The sequence below is a fragment of the Tupaia chinensis genome, unplaced genomic scaffold, assembly GCF_000334495.1.
Source record: "Tupaia chinensis unplaced genomic scaffold, TupChi_1.0 Scaffold138683_1, whole genome shotgun sequence".
Taxonomy (NCBI): Eukaryota; Metazoa; Chordata; class Mammalia; order Scandentia; family Tupaiidae; genus Tupaia; species Tupaia belangeri.
The window spans coordinates 577,442-598,748 of record NW_006198576.1 but is presented as its reverse complement, the minus strand read 5'-3'; the positions used below and the strand labels follow the sequence as shown (position 1 = coordinate 598,748).

Sequence of the window (21,307 nt, the reverse complement as noted above, 5' to 3'; positions counted from 1 at the left end):
CAGGCTTGTTAGACTGTACAGCAGAAGGGCATGCAGTGACTTCTCCCTCCCTAAATGTATCTCTCCTTCTCCGAATCCAATAACTTCTTCCAAAAGCCAAATTACTTTGAAATTCAGAAAATTTAAGATGAACAGATTCACACACAGAGTCTAGATGAAGAGAAAAATACCTACATACATCATAGATTAATTAGGAAATTTTAGTCCTTTCTGAATATTCTAAAAAGGCCAGAAATAAACCCATGCATATACATGAATCAACTAATCTTAGGCAAAGGTGCCAAGAATAACAATAGAAAAAAGGTAAGTTTTTTTGGTGAATGGTGTTGAAAAAGCTGGATATCTAAATGTAAAAGAATAAAATTGGATATTTATCTTCCATTACACAGAAAAAACAACTTTAAATGAATTAAAGACTTAATTTTAAGACCTGAAGCCATAAAAGTCCTAGGAGAAAACGTAAGGTAAATGTTCTCTGATGTTGGTCTTGGCAACAATTTTGTGGATATGATACCAAAAGTACAGACAACAAAAGCAATAATAAACAAGTAGAACTACATTAAACTCAATAGTTTCTGCATAACACCCCCCACGTTCAACTTCAGAGGGGTAATCAACAGATAAAAGAGAAATCTATGAAACAGAAGAAAATATTTGCAAACTATATATACATATGGACTAATATCCAAAATTCCTAAGGAAATCCATACACCTCAACAGTAAAAATCAAATATCCCAATTGAAAACTGAGAAAAGGATGTAAATTGACACTTTCCCAAAGAAGACATACAATGACCAATAGGTATATGAAAAGGAGATATCATTGAGATATCACTAACTTGAAAATAAATTAAAAGCCAAAATGAAGTATCACTTTACATCTGTTATAATGACTACTAACAAAAAAGACAAATGATAACCACTGTTGGTATGAAGGCAGAGAAAAGGAATCCCTGCACACCGCTGTTCAGAATGAAAATTGGTATAGTCATTATGGACAGAGCATAAAGGTTCTTCAAAAATTATAAGCAGAATGATAAGATCAAGCAATCCAACTTCTGACTATATATACAATACATACCAAGTATATATTATATACTTAAACTTTCTTTTCCTTTTTTTTATAGGGAGCATTTTGCTTTGGGTGTGTATGCTCGCCAGAGAGACAGAAACAGAGAGACAGAGAGCAAGAAATCACCCATCCAGAGGGGATGGCCACCCCACAATCTCTTCTCCATTTTCCTCTTCAGATTTTGGGCACACATGCACATATGCCCAGCATGAATTTTAAGCCACTGGGTTCAGGATTCAAACCACAGTCCACTATGTGGGAGTCCAGTGATGTAACTGCTACACTATCTGATGACCCCCCCATATTCTTATAATTTCTAAGAGAGATCTTAACTGATTTTTAAGATCTTACCACACACACATATATACACAAGAGGTAACTATGTGAAATGATGGGTATGTTAATTAGCTTTATTTTGCTAGTTATTTCACAATGGGCATATACATCAAACCTCACATTGTGTACCTTAAATATATGTAATTTTTATTTGTCAATTATACATCATAAAACCAAAGGCAAAGAGGCATTAGCTTTTTTTTTTAAGACATTTTTGCTATAGGGCACGTGTGCTCACCAGAAAGAGAGAGAGAGACAGACAGAAAGGGGAGATGGCCACACCACAATCCCTTCTCCTCCATTCTCCTCTTGGGATTTTGGGCATGCATGCACATGCACCCAGTGTGAGTTTAAGCCACCAGGTCCAGGACTCAAACCGCAGTTGACTATGTGGGAGTCCAGCGACATAGCCATTACACCATCTGCTGGTCCCGAGGTATTAACTTTTATCTAAATTTCGGATACATAAGTAATAACTAAGTTGCAGTGTGTAAATACCTCGATCTATTTTGTATTCAACTTACTGACTCATGTTGAAATAATGTGGCAGTAATTTTAATACAGAGATAACTCTAACAATATAATGGTCTTTTAATTTGCAGGGCAAATTTTTAGTACTCATAGTTATCTGGTGGAAAATCAGCTCTATATTATTTATTTATATTTTTATTCCAACTGTTTGCCAATAAATAAAAAAGGGATACAATAGGTCAGTAAGCAAATTTTCTCTAATAGGAAAAAAATGTGAACTTTATGTTTATAAAAAACTATATAAAAGAACAAAATGGCAAAGAGAAACAAAATCACTAGCATTTTTTTACAATAGATTATTAAAATTTTGATCTGATAAGTTTTGTTTTCTTTTATGTGTTGCTGTATGGTCCACCTTCACTTATTGAAGAGAGACAGAAGAGAGAGGAAAAGTGAGAAATCAACCCCAGAGTGGATGGCCAGGGTGCAGTTCCATCTCCTCCATTCGCTTTTCAGGATTTGGGTCATGTACGCACATATACTCCACATAGTTTCCAAGATACTGGGTCCAGAACTTGAACTGCATAGTCAGGCACATGGGATTGAGCTGCCTTAACCACCACACCACTGGCTTGACCCTGCTCAACTTTAAAGAATATTTGAATATAAACTTAACTCGATTAAATACTGGATGAAATGACTACTGCCTTAAGCTGTCCCATCAACAGCTATAAATAAAGGAACTGTATGAATGTTAGATAATATTTCGAAATAATTTACTATTTAAATGATTTCAGAGTTCCTATCTGAATCAAATATCGAGCTGCATAGTAGAAGTGCATATTTTTATAGCCGATCTGTACAAAAATAAATGAGGCAAGGTTTTGTTCACAAGGAACATACATTTTATTTTTATGTATTATAGCACACATAAAATTAAGATACTTATTCGCTAAAACTATCTATTACCTTGTAGAAATAAACATGAGTAGAATCAAATATGAGTGAAGTCTTCACATTCTATATTCCTACCCAGTGTCAACTGTAACTGATAAAAAGCTAGCAAAAACGGAGTCACGTGTCAATCATTCAGGTTCACTGGAAGAGCAGAAGCACAAGAAGGTAAACTGAAAGCCTAGGGCAGTTGCTATAGAGATGCAATATCTGTGTAAGCAACTTAATAGCAACCAAAATTTTACTGAGTTAGAAATATTTCGCTGCAATTGTCACTACTCAGAATTCAAAAAAGGAGTAAATAAGGCACTTATACTCCATTTACCCTTAGGACATGTGTAATGATTGAGTGGTGGTTTTGACAAAACCTATACTTGACTCTGAATAGGTCAATCATCACAGTGACTGAGTATCAAAATGTACCACTGGAATTTTAAAGAGTGACCTGCTTTAGTGGGGAGGGACAGACAGGAAAATGTTTTATGAAGAAAGCCAAATATGAAATAGCCTTATGATATTTTGACACGAGATGACAAATTTAAAGTGAAGGTAAGAGTTTGGAAGAAGACTAGGAACAGCAAAGAACAGAAGATGTTCAGGGAGCATAGGAAAAGTACTGGAAAAGTTGGATTTGATTTTCATGTGGAAAATCTTATTGTCAGGCAGGGTAATTTTTAACTGAATTTCATAGTCAGTGAAGGTTGTTCAACAAAGAAATACTATTTCAGATGCACTTTGCAAAAATGAATAAATCTAGAATGTAAGAAAATGGATCAGAGACAGAAATTGGGGAAGTATTTTAATAGTTAACATGGAAACAATGAGTCTTGCAGCTAGGATTCACCGAAGGGCTTAAATGTAAACATGACTTTGCAGAGAGAATTAAATCGAATTAAGTGCAAAGTGAGTGCAAGAGACTAGTACAATAAAAGATATTGCAATACATTATGTGGGTTTGGAGGAAGACAGTAGTGCCACAAGGAAATCCCCAGGAGGCATGGATTAGCCAGGGATCATGAAAAGTTCATGGATTGAATTGTGTCTTTGGACAAGTGATACTACTGCAGATGTCTGGTAGGAGTCAAGACAGAGAAAAGATGTCTGGAAAAGATTAGAAGTGCATTAGATGTACATTGAGTTAAAGAGGAAAACTGGATGAGTTGTGAGATCATCACTTGTAATGGTGGCAATAACAGTTAATACCTTTTAGCAGTAACCACCTGTCTGACCCTATTAAGTTATTTCACATATGTTAGCACAACAACCTTATGAGGCAGGTGCTTTTCTATCGAACCTTCTGTACAGATGGAGCAGAAGGAAGATAGGTGCTGCCCAAGGGTCACAGAATTAGTGAATGCCAGAGCCAGAACATGAGCTCAGATCTGCCTAGACTGAGGTCTCTCAAATACGATTTATATTTGTTTTGCAACGAGTGTACCTGCCATATGCCAGCTACTGCCGTAAGCTGTGCCTCAGCAAACCTGTGAGCAAGATACTCTTAGTATGCCTCTTTGACAGGTGGGACAATCACAAGGCAGAGACCAGTTTCCAGAGTTAGTTAGCGAAGAAATTGGGAATCAGGCTCAGGCATTCTGATTTCAGAGCTCGTGCTATTGAACACTATGCCATTCTGGCTCATGAGGGTGGGCTTCTAAAACCAGTTCTCTCTGATTTCAGAACCCAAGCACTGGATTGCCTAATACATACATGCTGGCAGGCTTTGCCAGAGTTAAGTCATACAAGAGCTGCACCCTTGGCACAACAGAGATGAAGGAGGAAGCTTTCAACCAATGCTAAGCATGACCCTCTGCACTGCAAACAGTCAATTAAAGTTAATTGGGATAAATAGAAGAGTTACTTAGTTGTCTTTGAAAACAATAATGACAATGAATAGGTAAGCAAAATACCTATTCTGTTTGACTGAACATCACGAGTAATTCTATTTCAAACAATAAAAAAGAAAAGTGTATTATCTTACATTCAAACTGTAGACTCCATTCTTCTCCTACACACAGGAACTTAGACTCTAAAGGAATCACAGAAATCAGCAAATTCATTCTCCCACCTAAAGCAGACGCCTTACTGTCACAAAGCCACAAACAAAGAGATATCGTGACTGTGTGGCCACTATTTCCATCTTTTAACGAGCTGATGTCAAGAACTGAGTTTTATATAATGCTTGTATACTTATTGAACTTGGGCAACAGACACAAAGGTTTTTAAAAAAACTCTTAATTAAAATAATAAACTGACCATGAGAGAGAAGCTTATTCTTGATTTTGTATTTAAAGAGTGCTTGTATATTCTCACTGAGGAAATTTATTCTTTGTACCAATTTTACACAAAGTCTCATCTCGCACAAGTGTTTTATTAACTCTTAAGAAAAATGTTATTCAGTGATAAAGTGAGTTATCCTAAAAACTCAGAAATTCTATTTTTTGCCAAAAGTTGTTAGTGATCTCCAACTCAGGACCTCCATTGTTTAAAGAGTTTTGGCGGGATCTTTGAAAAAGTTGAGGTGTTAAGTCGTCAGCTCCATTGTAGTCCAGGTTAGTTCTGCTCCTTGAGTTTGAAAACAGAGAGGACTTAAAGAGCCAATATGTTGGCATTGAAGAGACTACATAGCTATATAGATAAAGAGATGATAGCTAGATACATAGATGATAGATGATGGTAGATACAGACAGATATAGATAGGTAGATGATAGATAAATAGATAGATAAAGAAATAGACATAACGTGGATTCTATTTAAAACATGGCTGAAGGGAATTCCAAGGATATAAGGAAATGTGAAGTTTAGCTTCAGTATCAATGTGGTAGATACGTTGTACAATTACATATATATTTTAATCATATGGGCCAAATATATAAACTTGCCAATTTTACACTAAAAATTAGAAGTTTCTCATTCTCAATAGTTTTATCTTGGTTCTGTATTCTATTTTCTAGAAAATATTTCTCAAATTTTTCTTCACAGACATTTTTTACTAACTTAAACAAAAATACCGAGGATCCGCCAAACTTTTGTTTTTATACATACACCCACTCCCTCCCCCCACACACACACATAAAGAGTTATTTTAAACACAAGAATCTCAAGAATATATTTCCTTAGTCAGAACAATGATGTTCTCATATTTCATTTAACCCTTGGAGAACTACGTTATATGCTGCTGAAAATATGAGAGTGAAAAGATAAATGGTGATGAGTATTATATGTAAACTTTTTTGGTCTCACAGATCATCTGAAAGTATCTCAGGCACCCAAGAGATCATCAAACCACACTTCAAGACTGTTGTTCTAGATAAAGACTTCCATTTCTGTGAAATAGTCAACATATAACAAAAGGACATCATTTCAAATAAACTCATAAAAGAAATGGTTATTATTCAATAAAAGAAGAATTTAAACCTACCAGTTCAAAGCATTTTTAGAAGACAAGTAGGGACATGTTTCTAGTTGAAAGGAAACATACTGTTTCTCCAAAACAGAAACATAATTATAATAATGCAAAATATACACAAGGACACAGACTAAGCAAAACTTGGTCCACTAAGTCAGAATTATTACAGTGGAAAGCTTAGCTCTTATTTCAACCTGACCAAATGAATTTTGTAAAAAAAAATAATTATGTACAATATCAGTTATCTGCCAATTAACTGATACTAACTTTGGATTAGAAGAAAATTTAATGTTGAACTGAAATATTCAATGAAAGTGAAATTTCTGGATGCTATAGATAGATACCATTTTTTAAAATATTAAAACAATCATTTTAACTTCAAATAATGGGAGTAGCTTTCACACCACTGTTATATATATGCAAATTAACTAGCAATCTGGGTAAGTGGTTCTCCATAGGTGACTGGAATCTCCATTTCTTCATATAAAGGATATAATTGATCATGTGTATTTTGTGATGTAAATTTAAACGTATTTTAAAATTTTGGTATAGTTTTATATATAGTCCAAATTAAGATTATACAGAGGTTTTTCTGTAATTGATTCATTTAAGAAGTAGTTAGTTTGGGGCCAGCCAGGTGGTGTGATGGTGAAGGTGACTGGATCCCACATGGTTGAATGTGTGGTTTGAGTCGTACATTTGAGTCCAAGCACATGTACATGTCTGCCCAAAATCCCAAAGAGGAGAATGAAGAAGGAATTGTGGTGTTCTCATTCCCTGGAGGGTGCTTCTTCACTTACCCTCTCTGTCACTCTCTGGTGAGCACAAGCACCTATAGCAAATTTTTAAAAAGAAAAATAACTAGCTCTTCTTAGGCAGCCGTAAGAACTACCATGAGTTCTTTTTCTGAGTACAGTTACTCTACTAGGCACATACTTTACATATATGACTTCATTTCGGTCTCACAATACACGTATGAAATATGTAGAAAACTGTCATTTTATAAAAGAACTTTGAGACTCAAACTATTTGAAAATAACTTTCCTGAAGCAACACAAAGTATTAAAAGAAGGCATAATGCTCGTTTTTCCACTTCCAGACTTTCACTTTTCCCACTAACTATCCTATTGCTCTGTGTCCTGAAGAAAAGCAAAGAAAATACGATGTTTTGTAAAAGTAATTTATAGTCAAACACAGAAACTGAACAACTAATTAAAAAAGTATAAGGTACTATGGGTTATAAGGTAGTATATGACAATTAGCAAAATAAATGTGAGATGTTTTCAAGGGTGGAATGGCACTTCCTCTTTGCAGATTGAACCAATTTTTAAACATTTCTATTCATAATAGGGAGTGTGAGCACATGTATGTGTGTATGAGAGATGGGAGAGAGAGAGAGAGACACCTCTGACAGAATCTAATTATGCCTCAATCCCATTCCAAAGTCTTGCATCTTGTTAGGATCATGGGCACATGTGTACGTGTGTACAGAGCATGTTTCAAGTCATCTGGACTGGCGATCCAAACCCACAGTTGTCCATGTGGCTTCCAGAACTACAGTTCAGTACACTAACGACTGCATCACCAAGGCTGAGCCAATTAAATATTTTTTTTATGGAAGCTATCCCATAAGAGATGAATCTTGAAAGATCATAAGTAATTACATTGTTGGAGGTAGGAAGAATTGATCAAGGAAAGAGAATGATAGGACCAAAGTATAGGAAGCAGGAATATTAGGCACATGGAATGTTTGATTGGATTAGAACCTACAACTGGTATAAAAAATGATGATACAAAAAAATAATAATAAAAGATTTAAAATGTTGACTAGAGGGACCAACAGACAGCATAATGGTTATGTCACTGGACTCCCATGTGGTCGACAATGGTCTGAGTCTTGGACCTAGCAGCTTGAAACTCATGCTCAGCATGTCTACATGTGTGCAAACCCCAAATCCTGAGAGAAAAATGGAGGAGGAGGGATTGTGGAGTGGCTATCACTTCCAGTCTCTCTGTCTCTCCAGCAAGTGCACATGAGCTATAGCAAAAATCTTTCTAAAAACAAAACAAAACAAAATTGTTTAGGGATAGATCATAGAGACTCCAGATTCATGAGCTAAGAAATTTAGAATTCATTCTATATTTGCAATGAAGAAATATTGAACACTTAAAAGAAAATGGTTTAATGAATTTGATGCTTTGGAAAACTTAATATATTTATAGAAATAAAAAGAAAGAATGGCAAAAATCATAAAGAATCCTATTAGAGAATGACTGCAGTGATTCAGAGGAGAAATAGTAAAACCAACATGACTTGACAACAGAATTAGTGTCAGAGACAGGGTCAGTGATGAGTCAAAGTGGAATTTGAGGTTTTATGACTGACTACAGAGTGGAAATAAGGAGAATTTCCTTTTGGCAACATAATTTTTTTCCATAATTTTGAAGGAAAATAAATATATGTGAAAAAAAGAAAGGAAAATATAATAGGATAATTATCTGGAAACTTGTGCAGACAAAGGCTGAGGATGGGAATTTAAAATGTAGAATTAATGCTGAAAAGGTAGGTAGGCTCCAGAGCAACTGAGAGTGATCTCCTAAGAGGTAGATAGCCAGGTGGATGGCAAAGCTGGTTGATCCCACTAAGGAAGAGTTCAGAAGAACAGGAAAAAGAGCTGGGGATGGAAGAATTCAAACTCTGGAGAAAAACAGCAAAAATTCATAATGAGAAAAGGTACTCTGACTAAAATAAAAGATCAATATTATTAAACTAAGCAAGAAACTCTTCAATAAAGATGGGAGATCCACAATGTAGACTGTGTCAATGAGGCTAAGAATGCAGGTTAAAAGAAAAAAAACGTGGGACCCGCAGATGGTTTAATGGTTATGTCACTGGACTCCCACATAGTCAACTGCAGTTCGAATCCAAGACCCAGCAGCTTAAAACTCACGCTAGGGATGCGCACCTAAAATCCCAAGAGGAGAATGGAGGAGAAGGAATTGGGACATGACCACCACCCCTGTGGTGGTGGTGATTTCTCACTTTCTGTCTCTCTGTCTCTCTGTTTCTCTGGTGAGTTCATGTGCCTTCTAGTAAAAATCTTTAAAAAAAAAAAAAAGAAGAAGAAGAAGGAAAGTAAAGAAAGAGAAAGAGGAAGAAAGAAGAAAAAAGGAAGGAAGGAAAAATTACTTAAGCTTTCAATTTGGAGGTCTGCGTTGAACTCCAAGTAAGCTATCTGAGGAGAATGTCCATCAGGTTGGGGTTGGAAGAGGGTATGTAGGTTGAATGGAGGATATCTAGGTTAAACGACTGCTGTGGAATTCCTGGCAGATTCATTTCAGAAGTTCGGTGGTGAATTAGAGCAGATGGCAAAGGGAATTTTAAACAAAGGAATAGTCTGTACACATCCGTAGACAAGGTGAGGAGGAACTCTTATTAGAGTGGAAACTAAAGATGTATAATTGAGCTAGCAAAGATGTGGACAGGTGTGAAAGGATGGGGAGTCAAGAAGGAACGTGAAACGATAAAACTTAGGTGAAGCAATGGTTTTCATCCAAATATGGAAGGGTAGTATGGAGGCGGGTACAAAGGCAAAGATCGCAGAAGATTGTAATTTGGTGCGAAGGCAATTTTAACAAAACACACATTCATGGCACAGATTGTTAATTTTGTTTTTCTCATTTTAAAAAATAACAGTCTCCTGTGCAGTGTCCACACTGTTCTATATACTCTTAGCAAACATGATAAATAAATAAAAATGGCCTAAATAATGTATGTATGTGTACCAGCATAGTTGCTGCATGTTTATCTCTATTAGCAGACTCAGCTGATTGTGCAGTTTCAAGGAATACTCATAGGTAAACATCTGGGATCTTTAAGGACAGAGACAAAAGAAACTTAGCATGGATGTTTATATTCTTTTTCACTCATCTTTATCAAATTCACTCCATTATTTTGTGTCTGTGGCGATATCTAAAGCTCCAAATTGTTTTATCAACTGACTCGTTGAATTATGAATACATAAGTAAAATGCAATACTACATCCTAAAATTGACATTCTCTCAAGAAATCCTAAGAACTTACAGTGGTTTGAAGCAATAGTCAACAACCAGTTTATTTTAGACTTCAGGTGTGAGAGGCTCTTTGTATACGTGCTATTATTTAAAGTGAACATGAGTTTTAAAGAAAATTAAGCAATTTCCAGAGAATTCTTGAAATTGACTCCAGGGAATAATAAATATGCAGAGATAGCTCACATTTGGAATTTTGCGCCCTGCCCAGAGAGAAGTCAAGGATGTTCAATAAACATATGCAATTCATTCTGAGGGTCTGTCCTGTCATTTGGAGGATAAGACAGGACTGTCTCCAGGGAAGTGTCAGAACAACTTAACATCACCCAAAACAAATGAGGCCACATTTCTTAGACCCAAAGACTAATAATGAACAGTGACAAACATTTCACCAAGTGTGCATTTCTCTGGGTCTAGTAAAAGGAGGGAACAGAGGATGAATATGGCAGTTGGTACCTATATGAAAGACTTCAGCCAAAAGTAACTGCTCTATATTTTTTTTCCCTCTTGTAACAAACTCTCCATGAATTATATCACCCTTGTCCTAAAATGTAATCATGTTTTAAATCTAACCAAAATCAAGTGAGATGTTTCTTCTTCAATTATATAATTTCATGCTATTATCCATTTTTATACAAAAAATAAAATTAAAAAATTCCCTAACTAGGGAAGAACTCAAGGTCGTGTTATAATCACCATCATCCTCTTCATCATCCTTAGTCTCTTAAATACCTATTTAACAATTATTTATTATGTATCAATCATTATTTTGCAGTCTACTTAGTCCTATGTAACTTTCCCAATATTTCCATGATATAATTATTATAATAATAAAAATTTAGCAATAAGCTACTAAAGCACAGAGGTAAGTCATTTTCCCAAGTTTGGACAACTTTTAAGCCACAGTTAGAACCAATTATCGCTGATGTTAGTTTTCCTGGGATCAGACTATGAATGTGTAGCCTATGATATACCATTTGCATCTCTGCCATGAATTTGGTTGTAATTTATTTTTAAGAAATCCTACATTGATGCTGGTGTTTGTCAACATTCCATTCAAGCAAGTGACTTCCAACAAAACAGATGTCAGTCACTTCATAAAACAATTACATTCAAGTCATCCATGTACAAGTTTGTAAGTATTTCTGTGTGTATGTGTGAATATATAACTATATGCACCGACATATATATGCACATAAACACACACATACAATGTAGACTGGAATAAGCTTTAACCATAACACGATAAAAATGAATAGTTTTTTTTTACTAAAACTTTGTGCATATTATATTGACAAAATGATTTTGCTCTAACAAAGATTAAATTTAAGATTATACGATTACTCTGTAAATTTTTAATGGCATAATTAGTTTTACACAATTGCTTAGAACTTTATTTAGAAAAGTAAGGCAAGAATCTTGATTAAAATAAGATTAGGGGATAGTATTTTATAAAATGTAGGCCACATACTTCTGATAATATGATAGACTATAGAAGATAAACTGCTCACATACAACAAAATTTCATGCCTTTGGTTGAAGTGCTGGATTCAGAGAAGATAAAGAAAATATGCAAACAGTATCTTCCCCTATGCCCTAGGGAGGGGAGAAAAATTAACCCTGCTGATAGAGGAAAAGTGGGACCACACTGAAGACTAGTGGAACTACAAAGTTAAGTGTGCAAGAGGCAAGTGGGTGCAAAGGCTGAGATATTTCGTTCAACAGGAATGGTGGGGTGAAAAGAAATATTTCTAGAGGATTTTGAGAAAATAACAGTAATACAGTAATTAAATTTCTTCCAAATCTCTCTTAATCCATTGTTGCATTGCTAAAAGAAATACCTGAGATTGGTGATTTATAAAGAAATAGAAGTGTGTATAGAAAATATTGCATATTCTGGGACCAGCAGTTAGCATAATGGCTATGTCGCTAGACTCCCATGTAGTCGACCACGGTTCGAGTCCTGGACCCAATGGCTTAAACTCACGCCCAGGATCCCGAAAGGAGAATGGAGGAGAAGGGATTGTGGTGTGGCTATCCCCCCGGGAGGTGATTTCTCGCTTTCTGTCTCTCTGTCTATCTCTGTCTTTTTGGCGAGCGCACACGCCCTATAGCAAAAACACCTCCAAAAAAAAATATTGCATATTCTCATTCATATGTGGAAGCTAAAAAAAAAAAAAAAGATCTCATAGAAGTAGAGGAGAGGAGAGAAGAATGACTACTAGAGACTGGGAAGAGTAGAGGATGGGGAGATGAAGAGGTGTTAGTTAACAAAATTACAGATAAAGGTGTTGAATGGTGGTGCAACAGTAAAGCATGATGATGGAAAGATGCTGGTTCATGTCTATAGATCTCCCTGGGTACCTTGGGCATGTGTGTGCCCATGAACTGGGCTAGCTGAGGTTGTGCATGGACCCTGGTGTTGGGACCTTGTTGAGAGTTATCTCTCTCTCTCTTTCATCTCTTTCACTCATGGAATATATAGTCTTTAAAACTTACAGATAGATAAGTGGTAGAAGTTCTAGTATTATATGGCACAGTAGGTTAACTATGGTTAACAACAATTTACTGTATAGCTCAGATTAGCTAAAGAAGATTTTCGGGAACCAGCAATTAGCGTAATGGCTATGTCACTGGACTCCCACGTAGTAGACCACGGTTCACGTCCCGGACTCGGTGGCTTAAAACTCATGCCGGGCGTGTGTGCATGCGTGCCCAAGATCCTAAGAGGAGAATGGAGGAGAAGGGATTGCGGCATGACCATCCCCCCTGGGGGATGATTTCTCGCTTTCTGTCTCTATGTCTCTCTCTGTCTGTCTGGCGAACGCACACGCCCTATAGTGAAAATCTCTCTCTCAAAAAAAAAAAAGATTTTCAAAGTTATCTATCAAAACACAGTAATGACAAGTGTGTGAGATATTGATATGCTTATTATTCTGATTTGATCATTGTAAGTATATCCTTGAATTGAAAAATCACATTATACCCCACAAATATGTAGAATTATTGTAAGTCAAATTTAATAAAAGAAATTTTAAAAAAAGAATAAAAGAGCCCTTCAGCTGTAAGATCTTGGGTTCTTGCACATGTGCCCAGAATATTTCCTACTGAACATGTCTTGGATTCCATTTGCTATATGAGATTCAGCTTTTCTTGAGCAGCACATCACCTCTGCACCACGGACCCAACCCACATAATGAAGTATTTTTAAAGCACAAAATATACTGGGATAATTTGTATTTGTGGAAAAGGAGAGAAATTCAAATTGCTAACAATTTGTAAGCATAGAAAAATTATGAAGAATGATCTCTCTTCTCTATCTTCATTTCTTAAGGAATTACTTGTGAACTATCAATATTATTTCTCTTTTTCTATTTTTGATTGAAGTATATAATGTAAAAGCCAGACATAAATAAAATCATACGTTTATAGTAATGGAGATAGTTTCTTTCTAACAAAAGATTTTAATTAACACATGAATTCACTATATGGCTGACATAGATAACATCAAACTCATTCTGTACAGTTAAGCAAATAGCCCTTCAAGACTTGTTCTGTAACTGCATATTAATTAGACTATTAAGTTTCTTGTGCAGTTCTAAAAATGTGACTGGCATATGTTTTACAGTGATAAAATTGTTTCACTTACTTAAAAGTTAAAGTGTTCATATGTCACCATTAATTAATTACACTTTATTTTTTATCAGTAACATTAGTCAGAGATAACAAATATTTGTTGACTTTAGGTCAATTAACTCAACTGATTTGTAGATTAGATTTGGTCACTTTAGAAAAGATCACTAATTTAATTGTCATTAAAAGGTATTGAAGATACTATGAACAAATAGCAAAGCATATTCTTTTTGTTTTTAATAATTTAAGAAAATTAGTTATTTTTAGCCACTGTGTTATCATTTCATTATGCACTGACTCATAAACAGCAATGTTATTATTAGAAAAAGTCAAATATTCCTTCAAATGGCAATTGCATACTATTCTGGAAATTACTGAAATTAAATAAATTATGAAATTTTCTGAAATTATTGAAAATTTTTAATGCAGAAATACATTAATAAAAATAGATTATACTTTTATTAATAACAAATAGTATGTTTTAGTTACAGCTAATTACATTATTTTAAGAAATAATTATTAGATACTTATTTCCAAGTTTACTTTCTGGGCCTAAAATACACAAAACATTTAAACTCAGAAAAAGTCTATTAACTTTCTGGTGTTGTTTATGATGGAGTACATATGCAAAAATGAGAGAGAGAGAAAGAGAGAAGCACTCTCCACAGATCTTGTAATGGTACAATCCTTTCCTTCAAGTTTTCCTGCTCACTAGAATTCTAGGCACGCACTCACAAGCCTGTTTCAGACTAATGGACAAAGGATTGAAACCGAGGTAGACATGTGGCTTCCAGCTCTGCAGTACGGTATATTACCTACTGTACCACAAAGACTGGGCTAAGACTATTAACTTTTATATCCATGAAATTTTTATTTTACTATTAAAAAAAAGTTTCCAGAGAAAGAAAGCAAAAGCATCTTCCAAAAGCATGTGGTCACAACACTATCCCCTTTCTATTTCTTCATCTTGTTGGGAGTTTTGGTGTGATGCACATGAACTTAAGGTGTGTTTCAAGTCACTGGGCTGAGATTTGCACTATGGTCAACCATGTGGGATCTAGCTCCCATAGCCATTAGGCTCACAGAGCTGGCCTAAATCCTTGTTTAACTTTTCCTTATTTTTTTTCTACTTATTTCTGACATAGCTTAATTCTGACATCTAGAGCACCTATTTATACTTTCATACTAAAACAAGTTACTTATTTGGTACCATATTTATACATAAAAAATGCAGAACTAAAAAACTAATGAAATATCCAAAATTAGAAAGCTTTTTAAAATACAAAAAGTAAGATATAATGGAAGTTGTTTTAAAAAAATGGAAATCCTGGCTTATCTTCTCGAAGGCTTGGTTGAAGCTTCATTAAAAAGCAATTAACTTCTAGAAAAGATTAAATTTTATCAGCATAGCCATTTCAAAGTTAAATTCATTATCTTGAACTAATATCAAAATTAGATTTCAGAGACTTTGTAATGATCCCAGTCCTGTGCACGCACATGCAGGTAATTCTGGTAAAGTGCTAGTGTCACACTGCTCACTCTTTATGATAGAAGGAAATGTTTCAGGAAAAGATGCTCAAGTTAATCTTCTATAAAGAATGATCTCTGGAAATAATCTTACTATATTACGCCATTTGAAATTCTCATTTCGGAGAGCAAGCCCGCCTATGTTTCCTTTAATGCTGATTACCATACAATATCAACAAAAGAGCTATGGACATCTGCGAGATATTTTTCCTTGATACCCCAAATTACATTGCTAGAAATATATTGTCAGATAACTTGGCTATGTCAAGAGTCTATGACTCATTTATGTGAAAGCCTTCCCTCAGTACCCATTTGTTTTTATCATTTCTTTTCATTTATTTATTTATTTATTTATTTATTTATTTATTTGAGATTTTTTGCTATAGGGCTAGTGGCTTGCCAGAGAGTCAAAAAGTGAGAAATCATCCCTTAAGGGGAATGACCATACCACAATCCCTTCTCCTCCATTCTCCTCTTGGGATTTTGGGTATGCACATATATGCACCTGGAGTGAGTGTCAAGTCACTGGGTCTGAGACTCAAAACACGGTTGATTATGTAGAGTCCAGCACCTCAATCACTATGTCACCTGCTCACCTCACCCATTCCCTTTTTAAAATGAGATTCCATATGGCTGACCATAGTTCAAATTTCAGCCCTCGCAGCTTGAGAGATGCTCTAGGCATGCGTGTATATATGCCCCAAATCTCAACAAGGTGGAGAAACAGAGGAAAAAGGATTGCAGTTTGACTGTTTATTTCCTTATATGAAGTAAATAATAACTTTCTGTGGCAATGAACATGATGTCCTTTGGCTTTGAATGTTTTCTGCCTGATAGTTTCACCCTAAATGCCCTACCTCTTGCTTTTATTCTAACCCCATCCCTCAACTCCAGCCAACTCTTCTGATTGCCTCAGTATGCTATGCTTTTGTGATCACTCACTATTATCTTTTCCTCCAGCTATCCAATCCCCTAACTTTTCTTCAAGATACAAACCCAAGTTTTATATCCTTCATAAAATTTGTTCTCATTACCTTTGACTGTAGTGGATGGGCATAGAGTAAAGTAGCTTCCAGGCCTTCCCTGAGGATTAACTCTATTCTTTGCTTTTGTAACAGAGAGATAATTATGTCCTTTGTAAAGTTTTCCTTTTTTAAATTCCCAAAGCAAGTCCACATGGGGTTCTCTCACTTGCAATCAAAGAACTTTGGCACATGTGGCAAGTACTGTGTGTTAAATATTCTTTCACACTATCCTCAATACTCACTAAATATTAAGTATAGTAGAAGCGCTCAATAAATATTGAGACCTACTTTATCCACACAGTAGCCACTAACTACATTGAGACATTGGTCAACTGAAATGTGATGGGCGCACACTGAAATTTGTTATAACTGTAAGATGCACAGAAGATTTGAAAGTCAATACTAAAAAAAAATTAGAAAATAAAAAATCAGTGCATTTCTATATTGATTAAAATTTGTATGTATTGAGTTAAATACAATATATTATTTAAATTCCACCTTTTTTTTTCCTAGTTACTGTGTCTACTATAAATTTAAAATTATGTGTGGGTTATACTCAGTTTTTATTGATTAACAGAAATTTAGAATTTTTTTCTTAAATTGAGAAACAGAAAAGAATATTGTCATTTTCCTTAATTTTAGAGACTTAGTGATATTTACAGTGGTATCCTATCCTAGCACTTCTTTCTATACCTGTATCTTACTATTCTAGGGAGTATTTCCTGGGAGCTGTATCTACTTATGCTATATAATATTCCATACATTCCTAACCATTTCATACTTCTTAGATAAACAATTACATTTAAGTTAATGAACATTAGAAAATGACAGCATTTTTCAACCATATATGATCTACAGCAAATTTTTAGTGATGAAGGGTTTAAAGCAGAAACAGGATTATCTTATTTCATTCCATTTCAATCCCTAAAGAGATTTATTTATTTGAATGCAAGTCATGTTTATTTTCAGGCTCAAGAAATGATAAGGTATTTCTCTTATAAGTTAATAACTTTAAAAAATACAGCTTTAAAATGTTTCAATGTAAGTAGGAAAAATATATAAATTCTTGTCAGAGGGTTTAGTGTAGAATGACTCCATCTCAGAACACATTAAAAATAGGAATATTTGATGCATTTCAGCTTGAAATTAATACTGTGTGCCAAAGACAACTTCTCTTCAATACAAACCATACTCACTTGATACTCTTGCAGGTTTTTCTGCTAAAAAATAGAAAACATAAATTTTATTTAACCAAGATAAAGTGCAAGGAAATTATACACCAATGGACTATATAAAAGTACCTAATATATTTTTAGTTTCTTCCTATTTGCTTAAGAGTTAATGAAGAAATATTGGTCTTTATTGAATAGGTCTTTGAATATCTTAGTTAATCTTTTTTATGTTAAGAAAGTATGGTAGTTATCAAAAAAAGCTATTCATCATTTCAGATGTCACAACATATTTATGCCTTTTTAAACGTTCTTATCAAAATCAGCAGAATCTTTGTTAAATGGAGTGTGTTGGCTCAACTATAATTATACCTAACTTGAATAAGATTACTTTAAATTGTGTAATTAATCTAAATATTTTCTCTCAGATTTCTAAATTTCATAAAATATATCATGGAGAATTATTTTCCTTTCAAAAATAAAGACAAACAACTACAAAATAGAATATAAATACATAAATCTTAACAAGCAATATGTAAAATTAGTTTACTTTTTCACATAATTTATTTCAATAAGATCATTATCTTTCAAAATAATATGTTTTATCATTAAGTTTTATGTATGAAGGGCAAAAGCTACAGGTAAAATAATTCTCTCAAATACTATAGCAGGCATTGGACCTTTAAAAAAAATACACACAAAAACTCTTCACTCTACCAACATAAGTCTCATTTAAAGGGCAAGGTTGAAAATAAAGTTTTGAAAATAATCTGTATTAATGATTTACTTTGAGAGTTGAAGAGTTTCTTACATAAACCTGAGAATTATAAATTTACAGAAATAAGCCCATGCCAGTAAAAAGTTTTTAAAAAGCATTTTTAGATAGGATAATGTCTTAGTGATAATCAGGGCATTATGCATATAATCACAGCATTATGCCTAAAACATTACTTATAAAATTATAAAACAAAATAATTCAGAAAAATACTTCATTCAGATTACCATGTTACTATTTTTCCCTTGAAAATACTAACATTGGCTATGAAAACAGGAACTAAGAAAGGAATAAAATAAAGTTTTATTAACTTTTAATGAACTATCTGTGAAATGAAAGAACAAATAAGAACATGTCTGCTCTCAACTAGCACTGAGTGAGACTAGTGCTTTCATATGCAATCATTTTTCTCTACTGTATATCCATAATGTAAATATCTTAGAAATAACAAATGCACAGAACAGGGTGAAAAGGAAGTATTCATCTGGTCTGAACTACTCTAACATCCAGTTACTTCTGACTATAGCTCTAATAGCTCACTCCTTTGAGGGCAAAGTGGGATCCATTTCATCTTTGGGCTTCTCTGATCGGTAGAAAGCTTTCTCTTATACTTGGAACAGTGTGATAGGATAGTGAAGACTGATAGGATGGATTTAACTGTAATGGAGTCTTGGAGCCAAGGCCTGCCTACCATGTAAATATGCTGAGATGCCAGATTTCCTTTCACTGCATTTATCTTTAAACTGGAAATTATAAGGCCACATCAAGAATTAAATGAACTAATCATAGGAAAGGATATAACCATACATTTTCCAAGTAATTAATTTCTTCTCATCCTTTTGGCTCATTACTACAGAAGACAAGAAACAATATTTTGAAAACCCTTCAAATATAAAAAATGGTGCTCTATTTTCATTTCAAGTATTTTTTTTTAAATTTTACCATTACTGATGATTATGTCTACATTATTATGATTATATATATAAATTATATTTGCTACTGTTTAGGCATACATATTAGAATAAGCAGCAAGACAGAGTCAATAGGGAAAAAGGGTTTTCCTCCCCACAGTGGAGATCAATGTATTCACTATGAATGAAAATAACCATAAAATCAAGACTCTATTGTCTCTCTGTCTCTCTCTCTCATTAATGGAAGAAATATATAAATAAACTTTTAAAAAATTGACTTACTTGTGGTATATTTACTTAGCACCTTAGAATTTAGGTAATTCAATTAATTGAATTTGCCTAAAATGATGTCATTCAGATGACAGAATTCAGTTATAAATTTTATTTATAGCTTTAGGATAATAATATCACCAAAATAAAACATTTCCCTCTTTTAGGAAACATCTATCTGGCATGTGTATGCTGGTATTTTTCCACTTTGCATCTAGGTTGAATTAATTTAAAGGGCCCACTTATAAATAAAAAAGTGTTTGAGCTATTACTTTTATTCAGTCATAGATAAAATTAATCCAGCTATATCTGTTTTAACTATTATATCATTTTTATATTTTACTTATGATACAAAAGTCTTTTGTGATAGAGACTTTTTCCTCTAGTGTATACTGGAATATTTTGTTGAATGTTTATATTGTTAGCAGTTCTAATTTCTTTATATTTTCTAATATTTTTCTAAAATGTAAGCTTTCTGCTATATTTCTTACATGTCCACTTCTGCAATTAACATCACCACAATTCAGCATTTTCAAAACCACATAGCATTTGAATATTTATAAGTTTTAGATTACCTTTTGTCACATTGTGCAAGTCAAGACTCCCTTTTCTTGTTGGGACTGCTTATAAGAAAAATTAAAATTAAAATATAAATTTTAAAGAAAAACATCATAAATGTGTTTACTTTTATCAAGTCTAATCTTTAGAAACAGGGAATTAATTGAAGTGCTATACATATTTTCTCAGAGCGATTTTCAAAAATTTCACTTTCTACTTAATAAATTCCTAACAAAAATAAGTGTTAATGGTAGAAATTGTTTGGATTGCATAAATAAGAGGTGTAACATGTATGAGTGAGTCAGTTAAGTAAAATCTATGGAAAATGGGTCAATCTAATTAACTGAATTAGAGAATGAACAGAAAAAGTTTCTAAGTTAATTACAATTGTTCTATATACCTAAAAATATGTTCCTCCTGATTCAGTAGAATATTTCTTTGATAATTAAGGGCTTTGGAAGTTTCATAGTTAATTATATTGAAAGCAGTGCTTGTATTAGATGGAGAAGTTTGCTAAATAAATAAATCAATGTGAGGGGAAGATGCAACATTTTGACTAGTTTCTAGTCAAACAAGTTTCTAACTTGTTCATCAAGGACACAACACATGACGCTTATTCAATGGATTGGCCATGAATTGATAATCTATTGATCCTTTGATTATCTAGTGATAATCTACTCATCATTACTGCATACCACCAATTACAACTTTCTTTTTAAAAATCAGATTAGCATTTATTATATAAATTATTTATTTACAAGTCATACAATTACATCTTGACTCAATTGTCTTCAGGGCTTTACAGTATGCTTTTTATTTTTTTAAGCTTATTGTTATAGGGCACATGCACTCTCTAGAGAGAGACAGAGACAGTGAGAGGCAAAGTGAGAAATCACCCTTTGGGGGGGATGGACATACCACAGTCCTTTCTCCTCTAGTCTCCTCTTGGGATTTTGGGCATATGCACACATGTGCCTGGCATGATATTTAAGTTGCCGGGTCTGGGTCTCAAACCACAGTTGGACATATGGGAATCTAGAGCCTTAACCCTTATGCCACCTGCTGGCCTCTGCTTTTTTATTCTTTTAAAAAACTACCTGTTTCTTCTTTAAGGTGCTTTATTTCTGCT

General features: G+C 34.0%; 1 protein-coding gene across 1 annotated transcript in view; it reads right to left on the bottom strand.

Annotated features, from left to right (window-relative positions):
- Nucleotides 1-21,307, bottom strand: part of LOC114004580 (triadin-like) — a 30,217-nt gene that overhangs the window by 7,347 nt on the left and 1,563 nt on the right. The window contains exons 2-3 of the mRNA XM_027765568.1: nt 20,196-20,240; nt 17,692-17,715 (exon numbers count right to left, since the gene is read on the bottom strand). Of these exons, the coding sequence (XP_027621369.1) occupies nt 17,692-17,715; nt 20,196-20,240 (69 nt within the window). The remainder of the gene's footprint in view (nt 1-17,691; nt 17,716-20,195; nt 20,241-21,307) is intronic.